General features: G+C 37.5%; 1 protein-coding gene across 9 annotated transcripts in view; it reads right to left on the bottom strand.

Annotated features, from left to right (window-relative positions):
- Positions 1-2,146: 2,146 nt before the first annotated feature.
- Positions 2,147-9,995, bottom strand: part of CCT6B (chaperonin containing TCP1 subunit 6B) — a 23,964-nt gene continuing 16,115 nt past the window's right edge. For 6 of the 9 annotated variants that reach the window (XM_006101935.2, XM_006101937.2, XM_023743383.1 and 3 more), the window contains 7 exons: positions 9,015-9,097; positions 8,356-8,452; positions 7,939-8,086; positions 5,823-5,956; positions 4,407-4,509; positions 2,858-2,930; positions 2,147-2,340 (listed from right to left, as the gene is read on the bottom strand). In XM_006101935.2, the coding sequence (XP_006101997.1) occupies positions 2,268-2,340; positions 2,858-2,930; positions 4,407-4,509; positions 5,823-5,956; positions 7,939-8,086; positions 8,356-8,452; positions 9,015-9,097 (711 nt within the window). In that variant the 3' untranslated portion in view covers positions 2,147-2,267. The remainder of the gene's footprint in view (positions 2,341-2,857; positions 2,931-4,406; positions 4,510-5,822; positions 5,957-7,938; positions 8,087-8,355; positions 8,453-9,014; positions 9,098-9,995) is intronic. The other 3 variants (XM_023743381.1, XR_002826069.1, XM_023743385.1) reach the window with 3 other exon arrangements.

Here is a 9,995-nt window from a genome sequence, read left to right as displayed (position 1 = left end):
CAGTTGATTGGAGCATCATCCCATACACCAAAAGGTTGCAGGTTCAATCCCTGGACAAGGCACACATGGCAGGCAACCAATCAATGTTTCTTTCTCTTCTCTTCCTCTCTTCTCTCTCCCCACTTCCTCTCTCTCTAAAAAAAAATCAATAAACATATCCTCAGGTAAGAATTAAAAAATAAATAAACAGACTGATAGTTCTGGCAGTTATAGCACAAGGCAGATTTAGCTAATGTAGACAACCCTTTACCTCATCTTCAATTCACAAACACTGAAAAATGCCAGATAAAATGCAGCATATTTGAAACTGCATAGCTCATTATGAGCTATTACTTCACATTCATTTGGACAGCTATTATCAAAACAACAGAAAATAAGTGTTGGTAAGGATGCAGAGAAGTTAGAACCCTTTTGCATTGCTAGTAGATATATAAAATGTATGGTGATTTCTTTAAAAATTAAACACAGACTAGCATATGATCCAACAATTCCAACTCTGGGTATATACCAAAAAAAAGTGAAATCAGGGACACAAATGGATATTTATATACACATGTTCATAGCAGCATTAATTACAATCACCCAAAAGTAGAAGCAACCTAAGCGCCCATCATCAAATGAGCAGATAAAGTGTGGTATATACATACAATGGAATATTATCCAGTCTTAAAAAGGAAGGAGCCCAGTGTGGCTTAGTAGTTGAGTGTCGACCTATCAACCAGGAGGTCACAGTTGGATTCCCGGTCAGGGCACATGCCTGAGTTATGGGCTCGATCACCCATGTGGGGTGTGCAGGAAGCAGCTGATCATGATTCCCTCTCATCATTGATGTTTCTCTCTCTCTCTCCCCCTCTCTTCCTCTCTGAAATCAATAAAAATATATTTTTTAAAAAAGAAAGGAAATTCAAACACTTTCCACAACATGGATGAACCTTGAAATCATTATGCTAAGTAAAATAAGCTAGTCACAAAAGGACAAATACTATATGATACTACTCAGTATTCAAACTCAGGGGGGTTATCTGGGTTGCGGAGGTCCCCTCTGAGGAGCAAGGGGTCCCAGGCCTACATCAGACACCCCAGCTTAGGGTTCCAGTGCCAGGAAGAGAAGTCCCCATAACTTCTGGCTGTAAAAGCCAGTGGGGTTTGTGGCTGAGAGAGACAGAGGGCTGCTGGAGACTCAGGTGTTCCTCTTCAACGACCCACATATAAACTTATTTGGACTCCCTCTGAACTGCAGTGCTGGGGCAGCAGCTCAAAAGGCACCCGGGACATCCAGGGAGGCACTGAACTATCTGGCATCAGGGTCAGCATGGGGTGCTATATATGAGTTTCTATGAACCTGGCTATGGCTGTTAGCCCACCATGGTGATTCCCTAAAACCCCACCCCACCCAACTTGCTGGGCCAACCCAAGCTGTTTCTAGTGGCTTTTCCATGCAAATGGTTTATTTTCAGACTGTTCTAAAATCTCTCAAACAAGCAGCATCTGGCCTCGGCATGCCCTGTACCTCCTGTTAAGTGGCCCTAGGCCTGGCACTCATAGCAGCCAGCCTTGGTTCACAACTTGGCTTCTTCTGGGCATCTCCAAGCCCAGCACAAGTAGCAGCCAACTGCAGATTGCTTTGTAGCTCATGCAGGATGGCCTTGGGTAGGGCACAGATGGTGGCTGACCTTGACCTGCACCTCCTGAAATGTCCCAGAACCATGGCAGACAGCTGGAGATCACGTTGAAGCACCACCCAACCACCTCCACAAGCGACACACTCAAGGGGAAGAATCAGCAGGCACCAGAGCCCTGCTGAAGTAAGTTCTGCTCTGTGGAGTGGGCCCCAGAATAGCTGATTCTCCACAGTGGTCACAGCCAGTCCTCACAGCCAATCAACCTGAGGGTAAATCCCTCCCATTGAGGTGCCAACAGCAATCATCGCTCAACTACAACAGGAGGGTGCACACAGCCCACACAGGAGTGCACAACTGGAGTGCCCAGCTCAGGGGAATGGAGAGGCTGTGACACTGGATGCTACAGGACACCTACTACATAAGATTAGAACTCTTAGGGAAAAATATTTTCATTATTACTCCTTATTGTAAAAATCTTTCTTGTGTTCTTTATACCTGGATGAAATAATTTTTGAGACTGCTAAAACCAACAAATATAAGCTGCATTTATTGTGTAAAAATTAAGAATGGTTCAGGCTATATAAAGGTAGTTGGATGTAAAATGTGCTAAATCTCAGCTTCTAGAAGAGTTGATTTTGAACTCAATCACCCTTTGAGAGAAGACATACCAGCTCGCATAATTTCATCAACCAGGAGAATGTTCGCAGCAATCACTGTGCTGAAGAAAAAGATGACAGGGTGAGTAAAACCTACCAACTCACTCTTATCTTTTCTCCATAGCAATCTGCAATTACTAAAGGTACTTTGTTTTTCAATGATGTTGGTGTGAGATTTTCTGAGACACAGCTATTATAAATACAAACATTACCCTTGTATTATAAATTCAATTCTTTTGCTAATAAAGTGGAAGCCTGATTGTATTTTCCAGCAAAACTGACCTCATTTTTAGCACATTATTTGATTTTCCCACTGTGCATGGGTACTATTTCAGTAAAGTCATTTCTTTCCCTTTCCCCTCAAATAAACAGAAAGATTAACATTTCCTATAACTTACATTACTAGAACTAAAATGTTACAGGGACTATAAAATGGCAGAAGCCAGTCTTAATAACTGAATACCATGCCTTTTCATACACTTAGCCATTTTTCCAATGCAGGATGGCAAAAATAATAGAAAAAATTTAATGTTATCAATTATGTCCCCAAAAGTCTTTCTTTTATTAATACAAACTTACCAAGAGTGAAGAAGTTGTTTTTTCACACAATAATTATCCCAAACTCCTGCATCTGCAGCTACCATTGGCTCACCTGCAAAGTAAAAACAAACTATTTTAATACTATAATCTATAATAATAAAAGCATAATATGCTAATTAGACCAGATGTCCTTCCCGACGACCTTCCGGGGGCTGAGGCAGAGGCGGTCACCACAGCGGCAGGGGCCAAGCCCCTTGCACGAATTCCATGCATTGGGCCTCTACTGTTAATATATTAACATTTGTTGTATATTCTAACAATATTTAATATACCACCAAAACTGCTATTGTCACAGTAACCAATGACCTCCATGTTGTCAAATCCACTGGTCGATTCTCAGGCCTCATCTATCAGCAGCACTTAACAGTATAGGATGTTAACACACCTGATCATACCCTCCTGACTGTTCTTCCTCCACTTGTCTTCTAGGACGGCAAACTTGCCTGTTTTTTCTTTTGCACTAGTGGCTCCTTTTCTGTCTGCTTTGCTGCTTCTTCCTCTTTTTCCCTGAGCTCTTACTGTTGGAGTACCTAAAAGCTCAGACCTGGATTCTTCTCTTCTCTCTACACTAACTTAGATGATCTCATCCAGTCTCTACTTAAACCATATACACTCCGATGACGCTCAAGCTTTCATCTCCAACCCAGACCTCTTTCTTGAGCTCCAGACTCATACATCCAACCGTCTATTTTACTTGGAAGTCTACAGATACTTCACACTTAACTCTGAAAAACTTAATACTGGTCACCACCACCCCACTACAGCCTGCTCTGCCCACAGTCTTCTCCAATGGCAATCCCGACCTTCTAGTTGTTGTTCAGTTAACTCCTCTGCACAGAGTAGCCAGTGATCCTTTTAAACATAATTAGGCCATGTCACACCTCTGCTCTAAATTGCTCCCTATTCCACTACAGTAAAAATCTGGGTCCTTAGACTTGTCTATATGCCCCTACATGACTTTCTACTACCTCCCCAATCTCCTTCCTCCTCCTCTAAAATATCAGACAATGATTTTTTCCACTGGCCAGTCCCTCTGCCTATGATACTCCTTCCTCAGAGCCCCACACGGCTACATTCCTCACTTTTTTTTTCTCAACAGACATATTCTCATTGATGACCATCCTCTTTAAATTGAAACCCCCTCCCAAACCTCCTATGCTAACATTCACAATCATCCTATATTGTTATTTTATTTTTTTCATAGAATTTATTACTCTTAAAAATGCTAAAAATAACTTATGTATGAAGTTTATTTTTTACTGTCTATCCTTGCCCACTACAACATAAGCTCACAAGAACAAGGACTTTTGTCTGTTTTGCTCTGTGTGAATCCCAAGAGTCAAATAACAAGCACTCAATGACTATTTCTTAAATGAATGAATAATTTAAAAAGTTCAAAAGTAAACTAAAAGGCACCCAAAATTTAAATATTAAAGTCATCCAAACCTCCACCCCCTTACTAAGTTCTGGGTCACTATAGTATAACATCTTTCTTTATTAAGCAGCTAATTTTTCTTCATTTTCTTACCTGTATTCAAATCAATACCAACAGGTTGTTCTGATTCTAAATGCTCAGCCTGAACTTTTACTAGTGTTTCCTGAGGGTCATAACCAGAATTCTGAGCAAGAACCTGGAGAAATAAAAATAACAATAAATGTATGTGTGGAATACCTTCACATATATATGTGGATATCATATATTTTTTAAAAAGGCACTGCTCTCTAGTCTTGGGGAAATATATTCACAATATAATAATCATCTCCTTTTGAGGAATTTCATTCTTAATCTAAATCAAATGATTATTTTATATATCTAGCATTTTTTATATTTACTTAAACATTTGCCCTATGTACAGCACACTAAATTCTGAGTAGGGTATTAGAGTTTCCCCATCCCCACCCCAATAAATTAATTTCCCTCTTTGCAAAAGATTTTAAAAACAAAAGACATGAAAGGAAGTAGAATGGTATTCTTGTTTCCTCTAGTTCTTCTAGCCACATGTCTTCCAGTTTTTCCTGGGCACTTACAAAAGGAAGCCTGCATATTTGCAGCATCTTTGTGTTCCTCATCAACAAGAGGAGAGTCATGACCTGTGGCAACAGGGATGGAGATACCTGCAGTCCAACCCAGGTTTACTGCAAGTGGTCCCAAACCAAAAGTTGATGAGTAAAAAGGTATGACCAATGTATACTAGGTTTACCAATTTGCATCAACTAAAGGATCGTTATTTATTGACTTTGCTGCTTTGGGAAAAGAAAACCTTAGATTTCTGATTCACAAAGATTCCACAAATTATGAATAATTTTAAAGCAATTATCAAAGAGACTTTGCTAGCATTGTTAGTAATGTTGTAATTCATGGTAACAGCATATTTAAAAGTTTTTCTGTGCTTCTAAGCGGTTTATAACCAGGTTAAGACAAAAGCAAAGGGATGTTAGTTCTCTGTCCAACTGATACATGAAAAATATTTGGTGTCTCTCCTTTTCTAAGGAATTATAATGAAAATGGAATGCAAGGCCATATTTGAGAGTGCTAAACATCCTGAAGTTCTCACTCTGCACAATTTAAAGTGATAATACTTTGGATACCATCAACAAAATAAAGGTCTACTCTAAAATCTAATTAAATCTTAAATTGTAAACTTTTTCATTATGATTAGTTAATCAAGCAGCATTTTTGAAGGAAATTTTTGGAATTACTTCAACTTTTGGAACTCAGAGAACATCAGTAAAGCAAGGGGGTAATTTGGCTATTTCATTAAACTCCTATAAGGATTCTGAGCTGTTATTCCTAAAGTTTCCCTGCTTTAGCTATAAAAATATCTTAGACAAAACTGTGTGAGTAAATGCAAATAAATATGTCTGCTGTTAGATAATATATGCAAATTATAATGAAACGCCTTATGTCTAACCAGTTGTTCTTTGGCCATTAGGATAGTTGTACCTTAGGAATAATGAGTAAGGCATCAGCAAAAGCTTGGACTCCAAGGCGAGCTCTTCCTTTTATACTGTGCTTGTACTTCATAAGAGCTTCAGCTATTGCCACTTCAACTGCACCAGCTCCTGGAACCACACAACCTATTGGAGGCGAAAAAAATGATTGACAAGACATGCCATACAGAAAAAGAAAACAGAGAAAAAGGCAACTAGCTATTCAAGTGTGCTTTATTATCTTGTCTACATCTAAAATATATATAAATATATACAGAAGTAAAATAAGTTGCACAGCTCAGTGATTACTCAGATGTCTTTTTACCATTATTTCATATCTATCTTTTTGTTTATCAGATAAATCTGGCCTATTTTTATAAAATTTATTACTTTATTTTTGAGATATAATTCACATACCATAAAATTCAACTTTTTAAAGTTATACTTTTCAGTAGTTTTTAGTATATTCACATGAATGTGCAACCATCACCCCTATCTTATTCCAGAACATTTAAAAAAAAAAAAAAACAACAACAACCCTGTATCCATTCACAATCAGTCTCTATTTCCCCTTTGCCCAGCCCCTGGCCACCACTAATTTACTCTTTGTCTGTATGTCTTTGCTTTTCCTGGATATTTCGTATAAGTGGAATCACAGAATACATAGCCTTTTGTGTCTAGACTCTTTTACTTAGCATAATGTTTTCAAGGTCGTCATGTTGTACCATATATCACTATTTATTCTTTTTTGTGGTTAAATAACACTCCATTGTATGGGTATACCATTTTTGTTTATACATTCATTAACTAATGGATATTTGAATTGATTCCACTATATGGTTATTATGAAAATGCTGCTTTGAACATTCAGTTACAAGTTTTTTGGGTGGACATATGTTTTCAACTCTCTTGTGTATATACCTAAGAGTTGATTTGCTGGTTCACACAGTAACTCTATGTTTAACTTTTTGAGGAGCTGCCTAACTGTTCCCCATGAGCAACTGTATATGAGGGTTCCAACATTTATTATTGTCCAGCTCTTTGACCATAGCCATCCTAACATGAAATGGTATCTCTTTGTAGTTTTTATTTTTATTTCCTTAATGACTAATGATGTTGAGCATCTTTTCATGTGCTTATTATTCTATTTTAAACGTGTGTTTTTATTGAATTATTTATCCTAACTCCTTTCAAAAGGTAGCTGGTTATAAATTTATATATATATATATATATATATATATATATATATATATATATATATATGCCTAAGCAACCGATCAACCAAATGACCAACCGATCACTATGATGCGCACTGACCACCAGGGGGCAGACACTCAACACAGGAGCTACCCCCTGGTGATCAGTGTGCTCCCACAGCAGGAGCACCACTCAGCTGACCTACAGGTACCAGACGCAGGGCTCACAGCTGGCAAGCATGGCTGTGGCAGCACGAGCCTCTCCTGCCTCCACAGCAGCACTCCTGAATGGTGGCAGTGGTGGTGGCAGGCACAGCGGGGCCGGGATGAGCAGGAACAGCACAGTGCCCGGCCCAGGATCAGGCTCCTCCCTGGCCGCCTGTCGCTTTGCGCACTACTACATCCCCCGAGAGGTCCCAGATTGCAAGAGGGTGCAGGCCAGGCTGAGGGACGCCACCAATGCACGAATCCGTGCACCAGGCCTCTAGTTAAATAATAATAGCTAATATTCTTCCCTAATCTTTCTTTTTTATTTTTTTTATTTTTTTCACTTACAGTTTAGATTCAATGTTATTTTGTATTAGTGTCAGGTGTCTAGCATAGTGGTTAGACAATGATAAACTTTACAATGCACCTGAGGTAATGAAATGCGTTCTAAGCAGTAAAAGCTTCTTATGGTTTTAAAAATTAAAAAATGATAATACAGCATTAAATTAAGTGCTTTTTCATTTCATAAATAGAAGATAATTAAAATGGCAACATACTATTAACAATATTCCAAAGGGAAAAACCGTCACAACCCAAACTATAAATTGCCCAAAGTAAAATAATAGTTATCATTAATATATTTTAAGGTAGTATACATACCAGATAGATTTATTACCACTTTAAAAATATGAGAGTTTCATATCCATCACACAAAAAACAACTTACCATCTTCAATGGCATTTCTGATGGCACGAAGTCCATCCCTTATAGCATCCTTGATTTGTGTGAGAGTATGCTTATTTGGTCCCTTAACCAACAAGGTGACAGAGCGAGGGTTAACACAGTCCTCAACAAAAGTGAACTTTTCTTCACCCTAAAGGATAATACAAGAAGATATAACTTTAATATGTAATGTCATTATGTCAATCTTCTTGTGAATTTTTCTTGTCAAACATAACTAAATATATGTTAAAAGCAGATAAGTTATATTTAAACTCTTAATATTTAGGTAAATAAATTATAAAATCTATCCTGTGTATTACTCAGATTTCAAAATGTAAAACCTGAATTAAAAGTTTCAATATTTAAAAAAGGAGGTAGTTTACTGTTTACTTTCTAACCACTGCCCCCAAAGATACTCACTAATGCATATTCGTGTACAAGACCAGCATGTCCCAAGCAATCTACACTGAGGTCTTCAAGAGAATTCAAAGCTATTCCACCACAAGCAAGAGTGAGTCTGAAATTACATATATGTCAACATAGCTTTGGTTATGGAAAACATAAAGACTAATTTCTTAAAGGTGAAAAGATATCTAACATGGAAGACTTCACTGTCACTGTATTGCTTCTAAATCTGTTTTAAATAAATAAATAAATAAATAAATAAATAAATAAATAAAATCTGTTTTAAGAAGATGAAAACTGCCCAGCCAGTCTGGGTTGAGTGTTGACCTATGAGCCAGGAAGTCACGTTTTGATTCCTGGTCAGGGCAGCTGATCAATGATTCTCTCATCTTCATTGATGTTTCTATCTCTCTCCCTCTCCCTTCCTCTCTGAAATCAATAAAAAAAATTTTTTTTAAAGATGAAAACCTTTCTTATATTTCAACAAAGTTTTGAGGTAGGCTAATCTTGATTTTTGACAATTACATTATTTACTGAAATCAAAAACAAAATTTGAAATTTGTACACTACTATTTTGCTCAACAATGTTTGCATATAAGCTAAAAGGAAGATATGGGATAATTTCAAATTAATCTGTTAATAAACTTAGGGCACATAATTATCTGCAAGCTTACCTTTCCATATTTCTTCTTTTTGCTCTACGAAGAGCTACTATATCATGTTTTGCAAGCGCATCTAAGGACAATGGATCAATTCCCTATAATCAAATTAGCACAAAAGTTACAAGCATGTTTTAAGCTAGTGGTCCTAAAACTTTCTGATCTCATCACTGCTTCACACTCTTAAAAATTCTTAAGCCCCTAACAAAATAATCTGATGAACAGTAATAGATCCAGAGACATAGAAGGAAGCATGGAACAGACTGTTGAACCTAAGAGGGAAGGCAGGGGAGGGTGGGTGGGTGAGACGAGATCAACCAATGAACTTGTTTGCATATATGCATAATACATGGACACAGACAATAGGGTGATGAAGTCCTAGGGTGGGGGTAGGGGCAGGCTAGAAGAGGTCAATGGGGGGAAAAAGGGACATATGAAATATTTTCAACAATAAAGATTTACAAAATAAATAAAGTTTATGAAAGAGTAAAAGAAAAAATGTTATTAAGCCCCAATGGTATGGCTCAGTAGTTGACTGTCAACCTATGAACCAGGAGATAACGGTTCAATTCCCAGTCAGGGCACATGCCCGGGTTTTGGGTTTCGATTATTGATTCTCTCTCATCACTGATATTTCTATATCTCTCTCCCTTCCTCTCTGAAATCAATAAAAATACAGATTTTTTAATTATTAAGAGCCCAAAGCACTTTTATGTAATCTGTATCTGTAATATTTATCATATCATTAAAATTGAGAAATTTTTTAAATGTTTATTAATCCATTTAATATAATAAGAAACCATTTATGTTAACATAAATAACATTTTTTAATAAAAAGTTACTCTAGTTTCCTAAACAAACAAAAAATACAGTGAGGGTGAGACACTGTTTTAGATTTTTATAAATCTTTTTAATGTCTGTTATATATGTTTTTGTTTTTTCTACCCCCCCCCTGGTCTGGAGAGGGGGAGGGGTGAGGGGGAGGGGGAGGGGAGA

Source organism: Myotis lucifugus, unplaced genomic scaffold (assembly GCF_000147115.1).
Source record: "Myotis lucifugus unplaced genomic scaffold, Myoluc2.0 scaffold_387, whole genome shotgun sequence".
Classification (NCBI taxonomy): Eukaryota; Metazoa; Chordata; class Mammalia; order Chiroptera; family Vespertilionidae; genus Myotis; species Myotis lucifugus.
Note: the sequence above shows the minus strand (reverse complement) of the source record. Positions and strands in the feature narration are given on the sequence as shown.